Source organism: Falco naumanni, chromosome 4 (genome assembly GCF_017639655.2).
Source record: "Falco naumanni isolate bFalNau1 chromosome 4, bFalNau1.pat, whole genome shotgun sequence".
Classification (NCBI taxonomy): domain Eukaryota; kingdom Metazoa; phylum Chordata; class Aves; order Falconiformes; family Falconidae; genus Falco; species Falco naumanni.
Genome location: NC_054057.1, coordinates 77,405,179 through 77,425,947, shown reverse-complemented (window position 1 = coordinate 77,425,947; position 20,769 = coordinate 77,405,179). Strand labels below are relative to the sequence as shown.

The following is a 20,769-nucleotide window of genomic DNA, read 5'->3' as shown; positions in this document are numbered from 1 at the left end:
CGCACTGAGTATTATGCAGAAGACAGTTTGTCTGTTAGCAGGAGTAGCTAAGGTTGTTTTACAGAATTTTAAAAGTGCATCGTCTTCTTCCCACAAATTATATTTTATCACTCAGAGAAACGCTTCTCAACAACAGTTCTGCAGCACCAGGGAAAAGGGTCAGCATGATTTTGACATAACTGCACTGTAAGAGAACAAAGGCATTTAGCTGTGTCTTATGGATAATTCCTCTGAGAGTGATTACATCCCAGTTCTTAGCTTATTGTGCAGTTGCAGACCCGTAATTCCCAGAGTCCCTTACTCAGTACTCTGCTGCTGGTATATTCTGTAGCATAGAAAAATGCAAGAACATGGAAGACTCTGCATGTTTTCGACTCCATTTGAGACCAGAAAGAAAGGGGACTATGGCCTGCCTTCTCTATGGGGGCCAACAGACAACCACATCTTTTCAGTCAGTGTTTTGACCACTTTTTCTGTTTAAGGAGTAGTTAAGTCACTACAAAATACCTCTACTTTTAAACTTGAAATGCTAGCAAAGAATTTTTTTTGCTTTTTTAAATAGACAGCAGGCATATTCCATAACAATGCAATGGTAAGATTTTGTGAAATACATCTGTTTTCCTAAGTTCTTGAAAAATTTGATGCTTGCTAGTTTAATTCAAGAAATACAGATTGAGCCTGAGTCTCAAAGGAGATCTAGTTGCAGTGATTACAGAAATCCAAATAGTTTAAACGAGGATGGAAAACAATGCACTCATTTATATTGAAATATTAAAAATTATTTCATAAAGAAACATGTCACCTGGAAAACAACTTTTCTCCCACGATCAGATGATACTGGGCTGGAATTCAGGCTCAAACTAGTTTAAATTCCAGGGATGTCTGATTTCAGTTTCTATAACTACACTCACTTCCACGGCTTGCTTCCAAAACCCCCTGAATTCAGAAGAAGCTGTTTTCCAGCTCTAGTTCCTAACATACAAAAAAAACCATTTTGAAGCAGGTTTGCTGCATCCAAAATGCGACTGGCCTAGCCTCAGTTGGAAATTCAAACTGCTCAACCCAGCACTACAGGCAGTGTAAAAATATAGGAAGAAAATTACTAATATAAAAATAAACCAAAGAAAAGCAAGCAGATTTTCCAAATTAGGAAGAGAATGCCTGGAATAATCAGCATAGGCAATCAGTAGCATGCTTTATTTAGACTGAGCCTTCAATTAAATAAATGCTTTTCTCAGCAAAAGCAAATGAGACTGTAAGAGAACGAGAAGGCTAAATTAGTGCAATATGAATGACATAATAAATATGTAATGGCTACAGTACAGACCTTGCTTCTCCTCCTATGCACTCTGTAAAGAATTTGGGGAAAAAAGTTTTTCTGACTGAGCAATGAAATTTATCACATGGTCCAGATTATCCCCTTTAAATGCTAATTAATGTTTTTTACAGTAACTGCAGACATGAATCAGTGTTCACTGCCCTTCACTTACAGATTTATGGCTCTCAATACAGACTACAGGTGAAGTTCAAAGCAAACAAAAGGAGGCATTTCTTCACATAGCTGTGAAACAAGAAACTCCCTCCTGCAGAGCACTGTGAAAAGCTGAGAGTTTTCAAAAATCTACTGAACCAGTCTATAAGAGAATCATTAAATTGCACTATATTGATAACATTAATATGGTACACTAAGTCCCTGAAAGAAAAAATGTTGGAAATAGAAAGAGTACTTGGAAGAAATACCATTATGCACTTGCTCTCCTGTGCTCTTCGCAAGGGTTTGGTTAGTAGGAGAAGCAGGAGACCGTGCTACAGGGATCATAATTCTGGTCTGGTTACTCTGCTTTTATGTTAGCTGTTCAAGTTGAATGATAAAATCAGGTTTAAAATAGAATTAGGCTTATCTAAAAATCACTGCTTCACTGGACAAAACTCTCATTCAAGGACTGAAGAAAGAGGATATACTAGCAAAAGCGGATCCTATATATAGTTGTTCCCAAACCTGCAAGAGCTAGAGAGGAGCAGCAGTAGAGCCGAAATGGAGGCAAACATGTGGAAAGCCAATTCTGTAAAAAAAATAAATTTTACTGAGTGAAAAACTTGAACTTTATCAACACTCTAGTACTTCTAGTAGTTCAAGAGTTTTCATAGGCAGAAGAACAAAATAAGTAGTATTCAGGCACAGGGAGATGCTACTATAAGAGACGTGTGTGTGTGTGTACACCCACACAGATGTATGTGTAGATCTATTTTTTTAAAGACAACGTTTCTGGCAAATACAACCATTTAAGTCACATGGATAAGTTGATCTTGAGCACTTCGCCTGGAGTATCAGGCACAAACTGGCTTTTCTTTTTTCTTCCTTTCACTTGCAGCGTACAGCTGCTTTCTGCAGTGCTGAACAATGTGGTCAGTTCAACAGAATACCTGTCCTTAGAACAATCTTGCACCTCAAAATTATGTTCTTTCGGCTCCCCTACAAGAGCACACATTAACCACAGGCATTTTTTACCATACCTTTTTTCTCCCCAAAGGAGGTGCTATACATTGTTTTTTCAAGACCCCAGTACTACAGAGCAAATGATAATATTTAGTAGTCTTTGGAAACAAAACCTCTCATGTGGAATAGAACTGATTTTACCTCATTGCAGTCTGAGGGTGCTCACATCGCCCCGTCTTCCAAGCAGCGCAGATGTGAAAGCATCAGTCACAGCACTGTTAACAGAACTGTTCGTGCTCAGGCAGTTCTCAGACCCTGTCCTCCAAAAAAGCCCAAATCATTAGCTACCAACAGAGCTCCAGTAGAAGGAAGCTGTCCCACTGGTAAGTGTCGGGGATCAACACCCATCATTTTGTAAACTCTTCAGTCAACCTTAAATAACAACATCACAGAATTTTGTGTAGCCCTTTAGAAGCTCTATGTCATGCCACCTCCTTCATCAGAGGAGTTGTGTGAATAAAACAGAATTGAATATGAGCATTTATAGTGCATATCACTATAAGCACCTTAATAAAAATATGCCATGTACTGTTGTTCACAAACATGATCCTGCAAACTTGCAGGAAAACTCCTTAAATTTGCTTTGTACGCTAAAGAATCCAGAGCTTGATGAAACTGGTGGTCAGTGGGTCCGTGTAAGTGGGAGACATTACTTTGCAAAGTGTATCTGTGAAAAGTATTTTTATATAGGACAACACTGAGTAGAGCTATATAGAGAAAGATCTTAGTCTCACTTGTTTTTTCAGTATAATCAGAGGAGAAACAAGCAGCACACCCAGAGGGTCAGTCCAGATCACCTAATTAAAATGCTGGTCTAAATGACACTTTAGAGGTGCCGTCTGTAGAAGGTTGCTCTGCGCTTCAAGTTAATTTTTGTGAATGCCTCTTGTGACCTCTCAGTGGAATTTATTTCCTGGTTTTGCTGCTTTTTCAACTTGAAAGTGAGGCTTTGTCAGAGACTTGACACAAACTCCGAACTATCCTGGTTTGCCATGTGCTTTAAGGATCAAAAAGAAATTTTCATCAACCAAAACTACAGCCCAGTGGATAAAAAAGATTTCAGAAATTGATCTAAGAACAACTGTTACTTAATGTCATTACAGACTATTAAATAAATGTCTTTTGTACTTGCTGCTGAATTTTTTTGGGGAAAAAAAAGTCTTAAGTGTATCTACATGCTAGATTACATTATCATACCTGGGGATTGGTCTTAAAAAAACCTCTTACACAGTGATGTAGAAGATCTTAAATTTGGTCACTCTACCTATACAGTGAGTGCCTGATTTCAGGGTTGAAAGAGGTTGACCTAAATCACTAAAGTTGAAAGTATTTAATCTCAATTATCTTAAATACTGCCAAAGCAACACAAAAGCAAGCATTGAGATTACTCACTTGGTGTATGGGCTTTGCCAAAATCAAGGCCTCAGTGGCAGGAAGAAGAAAATATTACTGCCTTGTCAACTTTGATTACACAATAAAGAAAATAATGAAACGTAGCATATGTTGTCTGGTAAATTTTAGAAACAACAGCTTTCAACATTCCATGCTTTAATTTTGTGCTCAATATATCTCAGCTGTGGATGTTCAGAAAGCTTCTTCCTTTAATACTACTCTCCTGTCATAACATTTTTAAGGGGAGAACGTAGCTATCACACTTTCTTAATGAGTAAAGGTGTTAGAATTACAGCATCTACAGTCAGAAATATAATGAAAAAATATGCCATTTAATAAAGTTAGGTTGTTATTTTTCCCCATAAGTAAAAATTATTTTTAACCACATCTGAAAAAATACCTTGAACACATTTAGATGAACTTAAAACTTTTTAATTAAAAAAAGCTGGACACTTATGTCTATTATCTAGTAATTCTCTCTTGGATACAAAATCTTTCACCTAGATAGACCACCTATACTCTTCATCTCACTCTGAACAAAAATGCCTTTTCTCAACTTCGTTGGTGAAAATGCAGCTATTAATTTAGGTTTTATAAAGCAGAGCTCTTAAACAAGTTCAGACATTTGCTTAAATGTTTTAGTTCATTAGGGCCATTAAGAAACACTTATTACTATGTTGTGTTAAGGAATGTAAGTAATCTCAGTGGGAAAAAGGTCTTTAAAAGATTGTGTATAGCTCAACAAAAAGTACCCATACTTTTCAGGTCATAGAAAAAAAGTCTTTAACGTCCTAAGAAAATTATATGGGAATAAGATATGTAAGAAAAAGTATGTCTTCCATTACATAACCGCTTAATTTAAGACCTAGTTTATTACTTACGTTTATCAAAGACACATGACATGCAGACCAGATTTTTGGCTAGACCACTACTACTTCTTTATTTTCCCTACAAAGCTATGAGGAAACCTATTTATATCAGCACTATGTAATTCTTAAAAGCTGAATATGCATTTCACACAGCAGAGTCGAGTGACTCCAGCCGCTCTCACAGATGAGAACGTCAGGTCTGCTCATTCACAGTCCTTGCACACAGGTTTTTTTTCTGTACTTCGCTTCTGTACGTAGAGGGGCCAGAGCACTGACAACTGAGGCTAAACTTTCCGAAGTTATACAAATCTGCTTTCAGAAATGAATTTTCATATTAATGATAAACTATACTCTCAACTGAGTTGATTTTCAGTGTCACTGAAATCACTTTTTCTAGGACAACACTTGTTAGAATGCATTTAAAGAAAACAGAGTATGAGGGTTTCTTAGATGTGCAGCTTACAAGCATGGCTTAACTTTGCATAGTAGTAATATGTGTTTACAAGTGCCAGACTTTCAATTTATAAATATTTATCATAAGAACATGATTTTATCTTTAATTAGCCCAACTGCTAAGGACACTTCTAATGTGAGAAATGTAATTCAGTATTTCGTACCAGATGTAGCCTCTACAGCTAGTCTTTTATCTCTGCTTGTAATGAGCGGATACTTAAACCAAAACCATTATGTAATACATAATTGATTAGAAGAGAATAACTACAGAAAATCTGGGCTTTGAATTTAAAATAACAGTTTTCTGAAATTGCATACCTCACTCTAAAGCACCTGTGCAATATCATCATACTTTAAGTATCTGATTATTCCCTACACATACCCATATGAATTTCTTTGTTCATGGAAAGACCTGAATTACGAGACTGTCCTTCCTCTCCTGTCTCACTCAAACCAGGTGAGTTACAGCTCTGTTTGACACTTACAGAAAAAGTATAAACATGAAAACTGAGGTAATTCCAGGTCTGATCCTGGGTTACCAACAACTAAAATATGATGCTCATATAATAACATTGCATTGCCAAACACAGCAACGCCCCAAACATGCACGTTACACTGTAATTTTACATAATTACACAACAAACCTTTAGAGTGGCTAGAAACACTTGAATCTGAGAGTGAGAAAGCAGAAGGAAGGAGGGACTGGTGGCAGGTCAGGGGAAGAACAACAGTAGCAGCCTGGTGGACTCCTTAAAAAGCTAGACTTACTTTCTTTTCCCAGAATAAATAGTTATACCAAATTTCTAAATTAAGTGCTATAAGGGGTTAGCCTCCTTAAACTGCAAGTCATAATTAAAAACAACAACATGCAAAGTAAATTGGGATTTCATTAGCAATATTCTTGTGCTTCAGTCTGCCAAGAACATGTGAAGTGAATGGGGGGAAAACCAATTTGATGTCTAATGATATGCTGAAATCGATTATTCTTTGACAAAGCAGAGTCAGAAAATAAGTGGTGCCATTGCCTGTCTGTGCATCTGTCATACCATGGTAACTGCCTGCTGTTTGCAATCCACTGATAACGTTTTGTGGTCTTACAAAGACGGTTCTTCAATTGAATAATAAAATGGAAACAGAACGCATCCGTTACTAAGGAAACTCTGAGCCAACTTTTGGTTCAGCTAATTTTTCTCCGCAGTCTGAGTTACACTGAGCTGCTTGCTCTCTATATTCATTTAATTAGCAAAATGTTTGATCATTGGATTGTGAATATTACCTATTGACTCATTTACTTCTTGTATAACACAGCAAACAAAAGATCAATGTTTTAATATATTCATGAAGGAACCAAACAATGCGTCATTTTGGGAATGGGAACAAAGGACACAACGGGAAATGACGGAGGGAAGGTACAAATGGAATGCTGGCACAGAAAGGCATTTGGGAATTTCTTCCAGAGTTGTCTTGTATTGCTGGCTTCCCATTCTCTCTGCCTTCCCCTCGTCACCTGAAACCTACCCAACTTTTGGTTAAGCCTCTGGATACACATTAGTTTGAAATGTTTCTCTAAGAAACATGATAACATAATGACGATAGATATTATGATAATAACATTTTGTGTAATTTCTTTTACCTCTTGATTAAGCATATGGTTTCAGCTGGGATAATTCTCTTTTTAGGAGCTGGTGCAGTGCTGTGTTTTGGATTTGGTGTGAGAACAATGCTGATAACACACTGTTTTCAGTTGGTGCTGGGTGATGTTTATACCAAGTTAAGGACTTTACAGCTTCTCAGGCCCTGCCAGTGAGAAGGCTGGAGGGGCACAAGAAACTGGGAGGGGACACAGCCAGGACAGGTGACCTCAACTAACCAAAGGGATATTCCATACCATGGAATGTCATTCTGAGTATATAAACTGGGAGAAAGAAGGAAGGGATTGGGGGGACATTTGGCGTTTTGGCATTTGTCTTCCCAAGTAACTGTTACACATGATGGATCCCTGCTTTCCTGGAGGTGACGGAACACCTGCCTGCCCATGGGAAACAGTGAATGAGTTCCTTGTTTTGATTTGCTTGCGTGCCCGGCTTTTGCTTTACCTATTAAAGTGTCTTTATCTCAGCCCACAGGTTTTCTCACTTTTACTCTTCTGATTCTCTCCCTGATGGAGAGAATCCGCTCCACTCCACTGTGGCGGGAGTGAGTGAGCGGCTGCATGGGGCTTAATTGCTGGCCGGGATTAAACCATGACAACTGAGTGTTCCAAAATGTTAGTAAACCATCTGGGCGACAAAACTCTAGAACAGCACTGCTTGGGTTTCCACACTAATGCTTGTTTACTGGGATACACCTGTATGGCAACGTCCTTCTGCTAACAAGCTCTCCAATGAACCAGGACCTGTTTTTAGGCAACAGTACATGAGCAGTCATTTAGCTGCCTCACTTTCCAAAAGCAATACTCCCCACTATATTAACGCTAGCACAGAAATTAAAAAAAAGATACTGACGTATTCTTAATGTGTCTCCTTATGGGAAAAAACCCAACCCACAACCCTCTTCTAAATCCTGGAATCTGCAAATATGTCAGTCTCCTGGAGAGCCCTCAGCTGTGAATTTTGGCCCCACTGGCTGGAAAGAGTAGGAGATTCAGAGCTTGGAAATTGGTTTTGGATGAGTCCAGGCTTAACAATTATATGGTAAATTAGGAACAATATTATAAAATACTTGCATTGTTCAGTAATCCAAGTAACATGCTGTCATACAGATATAGGGAAAACACCACTCCAATGCAGCAATGGCAGGCTGGCAGGGAATTTTGAGGGACTAACACACTCCAGTAACATGCAGGCAATTAACAGGAAATAATGGAACAGCATGGAAGAGGAGCTGTGTACTCTGTCTGTCTCCATGGCATTCAAGTGTCATCAAACAAAGCTAAGGGATTTGGTACCATGTGCTTGTTCAGCGCATGTTCCACCTGCCCTTCATCCCAGAAATGGCCCCTATTAGTAATGGATATGCAAAGGATTGATCTTAGCAGAGCAAGATTCTTTTTAACACTGAATAAATCTGGAGTGTATTACACTCTTGGTTTAAAATTGGCTCAGTGTGGGAGAAAACAACCTCCAAGGTAATTCTGAATTCTGTTTCCATGTTTTATGTAAAACATAAATTCTATATTTTTCTCCTACGGCAATACCTGATCTTCCACTCTGTAGGCAGGAAAAACTCAGGTTCTTACATCTATCAGTACTTGCAAAATGGAATGCTTGCTATTTATTTTAAAGAGTTTCTAACTTTTTAACTTTTCTTTCAAAGTTTTAAGTTTTTCTTGATGCTCTTTTTTTGTATGATTAGATTTGGTTGATAATTTTGACCTGCAGGGAACAATGAGGCTTATAAGCAGTACCAAAAATTCCTTGAAAACAGTACCATGTAAGTTAAATGTATTTTGTCTGGCAGCATAACCATTAACAATTTGAAACAAACATTTTAAAATAGGAAATTGTGAGAAAATACCTGCTTTATGAAACTTTTCCATTATCTCTTGACGAACTGATTTTTCCAAGTTGAAATAATCATGTTCTTCATCAGGTTTTCTCAGAAACAGGGGGATGTGCTGGAACACTATTACATGCTTGCATTTCTGTTTTTCAGCAGTAGCCATTTGCTCATTGAGCCACACATCCTGGGCTTGCTTTAAGTCAGGGCATTTGGAAGAATCAAAGTATAACTGTGAATTCAGCACAAGGAAAAAAACACCTCCAACCCAAAAGCTGAAGTAGTCATCTCCCCAGTTCTTGCAATAATTATCTATTGTTTCTCTTGTTGGAGTATTGCCGATATCATGATTTCCACTGACAAATACCAATGGTATATCCTGGTCAGTGTTCTTCAAAACATTCTTTAGATCTTGTTCTTGGTCCTTTCTCCATTGAGTTCCTATAGAAAAAAACCCACATTTTAGTATTTATGCTATTTTTTCCTATCGTTATTGTTAGCTTTCATTTATGGAACTATGTAAATTAAGAAAATATTTTATATTAGATGTGACTGTGATAACACGCATATTGTATGTCCACTCAACCCTTTCCCTCCCACTTCTTTCCTTCCTATATCAATACTCAGCCATTTTCAATAACTTGCTTTAAGCAAGGCTCTGGATAGGAACCAACAGATAGCACAGCAGTAGGTGATACAGTGGTCAGTGTTTTGCACCAGAAGCTTTAGCAGGCTGATTCTTTTCATCTATAGACGGATGTGGCAAAAAAATGCAGCAGCCTTGGATGATGTAACAGCTTTACACAAGGTAAAAACCGGGTCAACTTCTGGTTTGTATTTTATGGCTGTGCAAAGGAATTTAGGTTTTTTTGGTGTTTTTTTTTTTTTTTTTTTTTTTTTTGGGGGGGGGGGGCGTGGTTTTTTATTTATTTCAAGAACTACTTTAACAGCAAAAATATAATTAGTATCTTGTGGTAACTTCTTTATATGATGAGCCTGTTTTAATCATGAGCATGGCATTAATTTCAAAGAAAGGTAATTGTGTACTTTGCTACTTTTTCCCACACCTGTTTTTATATTAATATGCATACCCAGGCAGTTGCTTTTCTGGTTTTCAGAAATTTGTCCTTGTCTAGGTAGTTTTATGTAATTGCTAGATTAATTTAAATTCACTGAAAAAAAAATCAGAAAGGATTTTTTTAAAAAGAAGGGGTTTAATAATGACAGAGGGTTTTTAAAGTTTTCTAAAGAGTGATCTTTAACCAGAGGCCATTGATATGTTTATTCTTCATGGATTAAACTGAACATTTATAAATTGTATTTTGTCCTGCAATACATAACATGTATCTAACATGGGCACATTTCATAAATAATTACTGCATTTTTTAACTAAGAAGTTGTAACAGGATTTTTACAAGAACCCTGAAATAGATTTATAATATACATTTGCATACAGGTCTATGCAAATCAATCATAATGTATTTTTAATTAGTGTTCTATTTTTGTAACTACACATACATACAGAAATGTATCGGGGGCTCCTGTAATGTAACTATGAGATAAAAGATTTTTTCTCTATGTTTCTTCAAAATACTCTACGATCAAGATGTTGACAAACACTGACCCTTAGTAACTATTATTACTGAAGATTTCAATTCCTTTTCTATACCCTATAGATATAGGGTTAAGTACTACCTTATTGTTGTTACTAGAATGCTACACCTTTAGAAAAAGTGGGAAAAAGCCATATTCATGTTATGTCTAAACATCAAGACAGATGTAAGATTTGGTATGTGGTGCATAAAAGTCAAAATCCACAACTCTCTTGTGTTTAACGAGGCAGAAAGTTACTGTAGCAAAATCTTTGAGTAACTTGAGAAATACTGGGAATATGATTCCCAGTGTAGTCTAGAAAGTAGTGGACAGCAGATCAGTTTGTGGGGTATATTAATGCACCAGGATGGTGGCCAGTTTAGACTGTCCTTCCAGTTATAGAAAATACTGATCTGAAAGAGAAAATAATAGAAAATATTAATCTGAGAAACAACAGGGCAAATGGCATCTCATATTACTTGGGGAGCTGGATTTTAAAAAATAAAAATAAAATTTAAGTAAATCTGGCACACTTTGTTGTCCATGGGGTAGGGTACCTGGCTGAAAAAGCTGCTTTTCCTGCCACTCCCTGACCTTCCTATGCAAAGAGTTGGAAATTTCAAGCTATAAATATGAAAATGTATGGGGGAGGGGGGGTGGGGAAAAGGCGAGGAGGAAAGCTCTGTTAAGATATATGTAAACACATTACACCATGTTAATCTCCATGCTATCACTTTGGGAAATTTAGCTAACAGTTTCAGAGTATAAAGACATTTATGCATAAGTTACAGAAATAATTTGTAGAATTATGTATACCTCTTCCCAGTGGTGAAATGCAGGCTCTAGAGACTAACACTTAGATTAGATTTGTCGACAGCAAGGCGCTAGTTCCCTCATTTAATGCGATATTATTTCTATAGCAACAGAGAGACCTATTCAGTGTTTTATTGCAGAAAACAGACTGCTCAAAATGGAAAACAAGGTCTCTGCCCAAGGAGTCTAGGAAATCACACCAAGTAAAGATTATTTTATTGTATCTTGGCTTGACCTTTTCTTGGTAAAAGGTCAAAACAACTTCAAAAAGAAGAGAAACCCATGGAGATAAAGTTGGGAGGAGGCAAAGTACTGTCTCTGTACTCTTTGGGTGTAGTGCTGGAGAGGAAGGGCTAAGATGTGCACGCTAATGGTGAGCTGTACTACAGCGGCACACACTTTGTGCTACAGTGAGCCACACCACTGCACGGCGCCCCCCTGAATGCACCTTCCTCTAAAACTGAGGTAAGTTAATAGATAAAGAAGATACAGAAGGGATAAAGAAAAGGAGAAAGCCGCTAGAAAACTACAGTGGTCACTGCCATAGCATAAAGCACACCCCCTTTAATCTCTACCGGGCACAGAGCTATCTATGTATAGTATTTAATTATTCCAATTAGTATGAAGAACAATTTGATTACATGTATTTCTTTAGCTTAGGTAGAGGTTTGTTGTGGATGAACAGGAAAAAAATGTAATACCAAGAGACAATGATAAAAAATAATTTGAGAAGTGTCAGGGTAGATGTAACCGAAATTAATTTCTGTTGTTTATCCTGGCATCATGTGCATTGACATTTTTAAATCCCAGGCTACAATATTCTGTCTTTATGTTAGGTTCTGTAAATACAGTCCTGCCCTGAGATAAATGACTTCACAAATTAAAAGCCCGTAGAGGGCAGTTTGGCTTCTATGAAAAACATGAAAGTCAGAACTGTTGCTAGTGTAGTTGCCTACAATTTCCCACAGCTTCCCAGTCTATCGTTTTTGAAAGTGAACGGGAACGTAACGGTGCAACGTTAACGTCTCTGTGGCAGCACAGCTTTCTGTTGTGTGTTGTATCACTGTTTACCTAAACATTTCCAACAGGCTTTCCTGCATTGCTTAAAGGAGCCAAGATGACCTGCCTTCACACACTGCAAGAGCAGATTTCAAGAAAGTACTTTTAAAGCGTTTTTGCTGAAGCTGGCTTCTGTCAGCAGAATACACAGATTATTCTGCATAAGAAATAATCCTTTAGCTACTAATCCACAGTTTACTTTGGAATTCCAAGCACTGGGTCTGTTTTAAGGCACTAGCTATAAAAACAACTCGAAGCACTGTTTACCTCCAGACCGCATCTCTGCGATGCATGCTGAGAGCAATTCCTGCATCTGAGGCAACTCTTCACTTACAGTAACCTCCACCAATACTGTAACTTCCCCCCAAAATATTCCAAATTAAAAACTGGCAATTGATTAACAACAGCACCTGTTTTTCTACTGATACGAATTAGGAGATGGGAAGGGGGGAGTTATAATGGTATTATTAGGTGGTACGCCCAGGTGTTTCTGTGTCAGTGTTAGGAGAAATCCAAGTACTCCCCCCCACCAAGGCAGGAGAAGCCTGCCAGCCCCTGTGGGGGGCACAGGTGTGGTGGGAACGGTGTGGGTATTGGCCTGGATCTCCAGGTCATGTCATTTTCCAAGAAACGGAAGTTCTAGTGAGCTAATCCGACTTCTTTTAATGATCAAAGCTATTGGTCATAAATTCACAGAGAAACGAGGCCGTAAGAGGTCAATGACTCAATATTGTGTGATGACACTGCATTTCAGAGAACTTCTACTCTCCAGACATCTGAGGAGGCATTTTCAGGGACCTGGCTGGCACAAGCTGACTCAGCCACAGGGCAGAACTGCTGCAGCTTGACCCGTGATATTGATGTCGCTGCTGTTTCTAAACCTTTTGGGGGTGGGGTTTTCTCAGAAGCCGGAATAGTACCTCTCTTGTGTACCTGCTCAGCACATCTTGACACAGACAGTACTGTGTCATGATTTGCGACACAAAAGGCTATAGGCATAAAAAAACATGCGGACCCAACATCTGCTTTTAAAAGTTTGGCAAGGGGGGCTCTAGCTGAGCCACAGTACGTATGTATGTCCCCACTGATGCTCTGCACAACGCTACGACATCTCTCCAACAACGCTGCTCAGCTTAGGCTGAGGACCAGAACAGGTACTTCTAGGATGAATTACTCAGTATGTACAAATGTAGCACAGCGATTTCCTGGATATCTAAATTACTCTGTTTCAGTATTCCAATGTATCTTAAAAGTGTCCCAAAGTTAGGAGTCGCAAACAAAATATTTAAAAGAAAGCACAAAATTTCAGTTTGACAAAGAAAAAAAAAAGTTAAAAATGTTTTAACTATGAGCTTTTATGTAAGCAACACTTGGAAAAGTCCTGATATGTCAGCTGGAATCTGCCTGACATGTAACCCAAGAGACTGATTACCAAAGAACAGGTAAGAGCTAGATTGTAGATTAAAATACTACGCAAACTATCAAATAGAAATAATACCTAAATATGATAAAAGCAAAATAAAAAAAGTCAAAATGCCATCAATGCAAATGGAATTTATAAAAACATTGGGCCTATTTTTCTGTAATTTATTAATGATACCAGGAGAATTACTCTGACGTGAAAATTAATTCTTGTTGGAAGCAATCACATGACTGTTACAAACAAAAGACAGACCTGTGTATTTCCTGGGCTCTACAGTGCATCAGATTTGGCATGCCATTTAGAGGACTTTCCCTAGTAGTATTCCCTGACTTTCTGGAGAAGAGGGGAGGGGAGTCCCAGGCTGTATTCACAGCATGCTCCTTCTCTAAGCACCTCTGCTGAAACACGTTTAACTGCTCCCTCTCTCCCTCTGCGGGAAAACAGCCTCCTCCTGTTCAACACAGGATTGCCTTTCATCTCTGCAGCCTTTCTGGATACCTGGCTGGTGGCTCCAGTTTAACAGGGCTGCAGCTAAGTTCCTACTCATCCCTCTCAGCATCTCTGAGCTGACCCCCACCCAGTGACAGCCTCACTGCTGCACCCATCACTTGGAAGACGACGCAAGCCCAAAACAAACGGTATCATCAAGAATAGACTGTATCTTACAGGCCCCTTCTGCAATTATATCTTTAATGCATCTAATTTTTATGCACTACCATAAACAAAAGTTTAACTGAGCTCTAATCTTGTCACATCTCGATTACTGATACACAGTTTTCTCTAATCTTTGCAAATGCAGCCCAGAGCTCTGATGCAGATGGAGCTTTCCCGCCCCAAAGCTCTAACACCATTCCCTCCTGGGCTGCCTTCTTTCCTAACCTTCCTCATCTCATCCATACACTGACTCCTGCTTCACTCTCACAGCCAAACTCTTACCCTCCTCTCATCTGTTTACATTACCATCCCATAAAAGCAACGATTCTCTCCTTTTCAGTGAACAGTTAGAAAAAAAAACACAACCCACCTTGCTCTCCACATTAATTTTTCCTAGAATGCTACAAAAAAAATGTGATAATAGACTGGGTGCTGGCATAGAAAGGAAAAAAATCTGCCAGGCCACCCAGTTCAGCCTTATTTGTATTCTTGTTAGTCTGTAGTCTTCATTGTTTTATCTTTCAAACCTTCCCTTCTAGCATCTAGCATTGTTTTAAAGTTTCCTCTCTAGTATCTGCCATAACGAAGTCATGCAACACACTGTGTCATTCTGGGTTATTACATGCAAGAATAAGCTGATCAATTTTCATAAACCCAGTACTGTCATGTTCTGAAATAGGCTTTGCTGGCTTAGTCTGTGCTGGAATAGCTAAAATGTCTCCTCTCTCTTCTTTGGACATACATATTTCTAATATTCAAATAGCCTGAAAACAATTTCATGATGTGCATAAAAAAAATATTACACAGTTAAAAATAATGTCAGTATGACTATATTCACCACTGGACAAACTGACTGCTCAGTGTGATTTATAAAGAACCTCATCTCATGAGCTCCACTGAAAAGCAGGAACTGAAACTCTCACTTGGCTACAGCTGGAAGGGACTGATTTTTTTTCAGTGCATTAGAAACAAGTAATAATCTGTCCTGAGAGACAAAAAGTGATCACACCAAAGAATTTACCTGCATGAACAGAATTAAGTTTATTTTGTAACTTTGGGCATTGAAACAAGAAGAAAACTCCAGCTCTAGTTAGTAATTAATAATTACATTAAAACAACGACAAAACCCCAAAAGTGGAAGCCTATTAGGGGATCCATCGCTCCTAGGTTTTTGGTGCATGACATTAAATATAATGACTGCAAATGCCATCATTTTTCTGAGTGCTAGCCACACAGGTGCCCACTTAACAACCTAATTTGTGCCATTTACTGTTCCACCTTCTGCTGTGAAAATAAGTATTACGCTTCGCTTAAGCACAACTCTGCCTTCCTTACCCTTACGCATCTCCTGGCTATGCAGAGCTGTCACATCAAGCACAGCCCATTGCTGCCTTTGGGTCTGTTCTTCTGATGAAATCATCACAGGCACGAAAAAATTCCACAATGTTACACAAGTTACAACAACCAACAAGAAAAACAAGCTGAAGATACGGAAGTCTAATTTCCAGTAACTGTTCATTTTTAAGACACAGAGCAAGATTTTAATCTTTGGCACTTTCTTCAAATGACTACCTGTGTGAATTTTACAGATTTTTGGGGCCGCCTTCATATTTGCATTTTCATATTAAGCAGTTACAGCATGACTAATAACTCTTGGAAACATCAGCCCCTTAAGTCTAATATAATTGTCCTCACTGTTAAACTGGGAAATGTTGAAGATGTGTGCTTCTCCTGATGTCTAAGGCATTGTCTACCCTTACAAAGACATCTTTGCTACCAGAACAAGTGCAGAATGAAGAGGCAGTTAATATCAGCCAGAGTCAATGGTTCAGACACAACACTTCTTCCTTAGAATACACTCTCTTAGCCCAAATAATCTTTTGCCAGTTTGTGTACGAGCTGTAATTCAGAGAATTGCTCACAATGCAGGCAGGCAGAGCGGGAACGCAGCCTGCTCAGAGCCACAGGCACAGGCAGCAGCTGGATGCTCTAGCCCAATTCCTACCCAGTAAAACCGTGTTAACATCCATCAACTATGTTAAAAGTTGTGAGTTTGGAAAAGACTTGTTTCAGCTTGATTAACTCAGAATTATGAGGGCTACATCTTCTGCCACTGACTTCCAAGGAAGAAGAAAATCCTTTAGAATTCAGAGAGATGGAAAAGCATGGAAATGTGCCTTTTAAAAAGTCAATGCTTTTAAACTAGAAAGACAGGTCTAATTACCTCGTCTGACCATACCTGCATAATCCAAACACTGACTTTGTGCAAGTTACTCCTTACATATTGCAAATCCAATTCCAAGAAAACAAAGGAGGCAACAAAGACTAACACAGAGACATAGTTACTGTACAGTGTGCCAAATAAATAACTCCCTCTGGATGTCTGCTCCATGTACGTATTTTCAAATGTTCATAGACAGCAGTTGAATGGCTAAAGCTGAAATTATGATAAGCTAAACCAAAACTTTCTGGTCAGAGAAAGAAGCAAAAAAAAAGAAATCATAACTGGACTTTTAGAATTTAAGTTCTTACTAGAACATGAAGAAAATTAACTATGCTTCCATACATATTTATATGTATTTTTATACATACATAAAATCTAGTACTTGCACTAGATTTTCAGTACTAGTACTGAATCTAGCACTTGTACTGATACTGGTATCATAAAAGTATACGATTTGAGCTAAGCGTGTAATTAATCGCATCTCAATGACTTTCATATATAGAGTGTTACCATCAACAGGATTCTGTGGACTGGACTAGAGTCTAAAATACAAGTAAGTATATACTTGCTGAAGACTAAGTATTTGCTTCTGACAGCCTAGTGGTTTCTTTGCAGTATGAAACTGCAGTGTATTGCTGAACATGCACAGAGCATCTCTCATGCTTCCCTGCTCTTAGGCTGATGACAGTACATTAAATTTCACACTAAGCTGTTTGGAGGCTTTGAATGCTCCATTAGGTTTACTAGAATCAGATAATTACTATAAAATGTTTACTTACACAACCATAGCAACAGTCCTTGAAATAGGTGTTATTAGGTGTTTGACAAAGAATGTGCTACTTACTCAAATTCTCAGATGTTATTAATTAGCATTAGCATAAGAGTTTGGAGAAGAAAACAGCCAAGAATCCTTTTGGTTTGAGCTCCATCCTACCGAGCATATCTAAGTTTTTGATAGGTTGTAACAGCAACAGGCATGGATGCGGTGAGTTTATTTAGATTCAGCTACCTTATTGTCAGGAAATTAGGTCAGACAAACACTGCTCATGTTATTTCAAGGCGGTAGCAGAAAAAATCCCCACTGATCAGTAATGTATTCATTAAAAAATTGCCTTGTATTCAACAAATTTTTTACCTATAGCCTGAATCAGTATAAACATTGTAAAGCCACTGCTTCTACCTTGCACTTAAAAAGTCAATCTGTGCCTTTTCTACTTTGTGCTCTATTATAAATCTCCACTAACAAAGATTTAGGAATTGGGATTTAGCTGACAATTTTGCTGAAACCGCATGTGACAGTAGAATACAGCTGCCTCCTCCCCAGCTGTGCCAGGCTGATGTGAGTTAAAAAAACCTACACAAACTTGCTTTTGTTAGTAAACCAAGCAGCCAGTTCAAATGGCATCTCCCCCGCCCCCCCCCCCAAAGGTGACATGCCTACAGTCATTTTTCAAGCTGGAACCATATTTTAAGACAACATTTCTTAACCTGCTCATATGCTTGTTATATGCACAAATGAAACGTCAGCATTCATGCTCTTGTCTTCTAAATGAGAAAGGGAAATTTTAAAAGAACAATTAAGTTTTTAGTTAAAGTTAAAACTTTACAAAATATCTCCTTATATACATGCTTCCCTTAAGGACTAGCAGAGCAGCTTAATTTTATCTAGCAAGTTTTTTTTTTTAGATTAACATTCCAGTGTTTTGGGTTATTTAACAGTAGTTTAAAAGCAGTAATGAAAGCAGTTCACAGCCAGACTTCCTGTGGTAAAATAACTTTTTGAGAAAGATATTAAGCATTATCAGGCATTTTTTTCCTTTGTATAATGTCCTACTAATTTGCTCTATATAACACTAAGAACTTGAATGGGACCTGACATTTCTCTGTAATTTATTCAGTTCACAAATGTATAAATGGCAGCTTGTGCATTTGCATGCAGATTTCAGCATTACATTCATATCACATCTTGTGTGCAAAACCCACCAGCAGCAAATCTCCAAACAACTCAGTTATTGAAATGTGAACAAGCTAGTTCATATCTGATGTAATAAAATACAAGTACAGCAGTCTGCCTTCTAGAAAGGACATCAGGCTGAATCGACTGCAAAACAATTGCAAATTTAGATGTTTGTACATTAAATGTCTGTGAAGTATTTCCTACGAAGAACATACATGTGCAAATGACTGTGGACTTTACCAAATATAATACAGAGTCGTGAACTTCAGTATTATCTCAACAGTCCTTTTTAGTGGATCCGAAACTGAAAGACTGGTGGGACTTCCTGGGAGTCACCAACTTTAGTTCTTACGGAAACCAAGTATTCACTGACCTTTCTTGGTCAAGCCCAAGACTGTTTTTTAAGTAAGAGAATTTATAACATTCAACAACTGGTTTTAAACAGTAAAGCTTTGACTAGAAACATTTGCTATGGTATGTACTTTCCCCTTAATTTAGAAAGCTGAACAAGAGTTTTCTTAGAGTTGCCCTGTAAGGCAGGTGTTCTAATTATATGCTGCAGCCTATACTTTAAGATTTAGTATCTATTAGAACTACACTTTTGAAGTCATATTAATGCACTCAGTATTTAACAGAAACAACGAGACTGAAATATTCTGGACTGCGGCAGTTGCACTTCAAATTTGGGCATGGGAAAGAGGCTCAAAATAATCCAGTTAGTAATTCTCTTGGGAGACAGGATGCCTTCAAATGTTACAGTGATTATAAACAGAACTGAAGCCATACTGCTGTCTGGACACCAGAACCATCAGCTCTCATGTTCCTCAGCTCTGAAGCTGTCTATTCTGAACGTAAATAACTTCACTCTCTGCAGCATATGTGTCAGAGCTTATAAGAGGTACTGATTGTATAAAAGCCAGTATGCCCAGCTCATCTTGTATCCTGATCATCAAATTGTCAAGCAGAAGTCAAATGGAGAAGTGCTGATTTGAAAATCATGTCCCTTAATTGCTGCCTGAATACAAACTCAAAATTCCAATATTTGGCACCTGCTTTTAAAAATCGTTGTGCATATAATTGCCTGTATTATATGAAAAAACTGTTTGCATGGAAGAGAGGATAGGGTGCATAATTTTGAGGAGACACCTAGCAAGCAGTTTTGCTTCTCACATTAAAGCACATAGTGTTGCCCAAAATTGTAATTAGCTGAATTAGGCTGATATGCTTTATTGAGGCTTTACAGAAGTGTTCAAGCATTAATGAAATGTGCAGAATTTGGGGGGAAAAAAGCCATGCGCCAGAGAGCACTGTATGCAGTCATGAGGAGCTGGCTAGCAGGTAAGAAGGTCCCAGAACAGTCAGAATCCCTGGAAGCAGCAGGCAGAGAGCAGGAGAGCCACACATCCCAGCTGGGCAGGCAGGGGCTCAGGATGCCTGAAGCAGAGGGAGAACAGGCAAAGGGGGTGAGAAATACGGAGGGATGCTGAAGCAGACGGTGCACATGCATGTCCAGCAACCTCACAGTGATTCTGTGACTGTGATAATTCCCTTGCAAATTCATGATCTTGCCTTTTTTACAGGATACCAGACTGTCTAGGTAGTCTGTACCTTTGCACCACTATACGCAGCATGGTGCTAAAGGGCACTGCTTCCCTCAGCTGCAGCAGGTGCCTTGCCCTGCTACCTACCTGCTTTTTCACCCCCGTTACGCTTAAAGCAGTCTTATCCCAGCTCTCAGGGCTGCACCGCCTCAATGCCAGTAACAAGCTGACAAGCCCCACAGGACTTGCAGCATCTGGCCAGCGGTCTGTAGGTAGCAATGGCAATACTCTTCTGACTGTGCTCCTGGGCAACAGTGGCACCCATACCTATACATGACCATTCTATAATTGCCCAGGATAATTAACATCCTTTTCAAGGATGTCTTCAGCAACAGGAAAGTATGAAATGGCATTCCCAAAGGATTAGGGGTTTGCCCTGGGTTTAAATTGATACTGGACAATTTACACCTTAACTGGCTGTAACGTACCTATGGAACGGACTATGGAAAACTGTACATATAGGTACCATCTCTCTGCAGAAGACTGGTGGCACATCATAATTTGCTTTCTCCATCAAGATCAGCAGCCAGTTGTTCCCTCCTGTTGAGTCCCTACAGTTATACTACAAATATAAGACTATGTATCTTCTATGTTGCCTTAGTATATGGCTCTCTGTTGGATTAAACAGCAGTTGTTGCTATTCTTTTTAGGACATTTAAATTTTACAGATACGGGGGGAAAAAAATGTAGCTGCCTCAACTGCAATTCAGACATTCAGGCTCTAACAATCTCCTTT

The 20,769-nt window shown here is 38.5% G+C and overlaps 1 protein-coding gene across 3 annotated transcripts in view; it reads right to left on the bottom strand.

Moving 5' to 3' along the window:
* The window catches only part of CPPED1 (calcineurin like phosphoesterase domain containing 1), a 49,658-nt gene that overhangs the window by 9,358 nt on the left and 19,531 nt on the right, over positions 1-20,769 (bottom strand). For all 3 annotated transcript variants that reach the window (XM_040591343.1, XM_040591342.1, XM_040591341.1), the window contains one exon: positions 8,728-9,150. In XM_040591343.1, the coding sequence (XP_040447277.1) occupies positions 8,728-9,150 (423 nt within the window). The remainder of the gene's footprint in view (positions 1-8,727; positions 9,151-20,769) is intronic.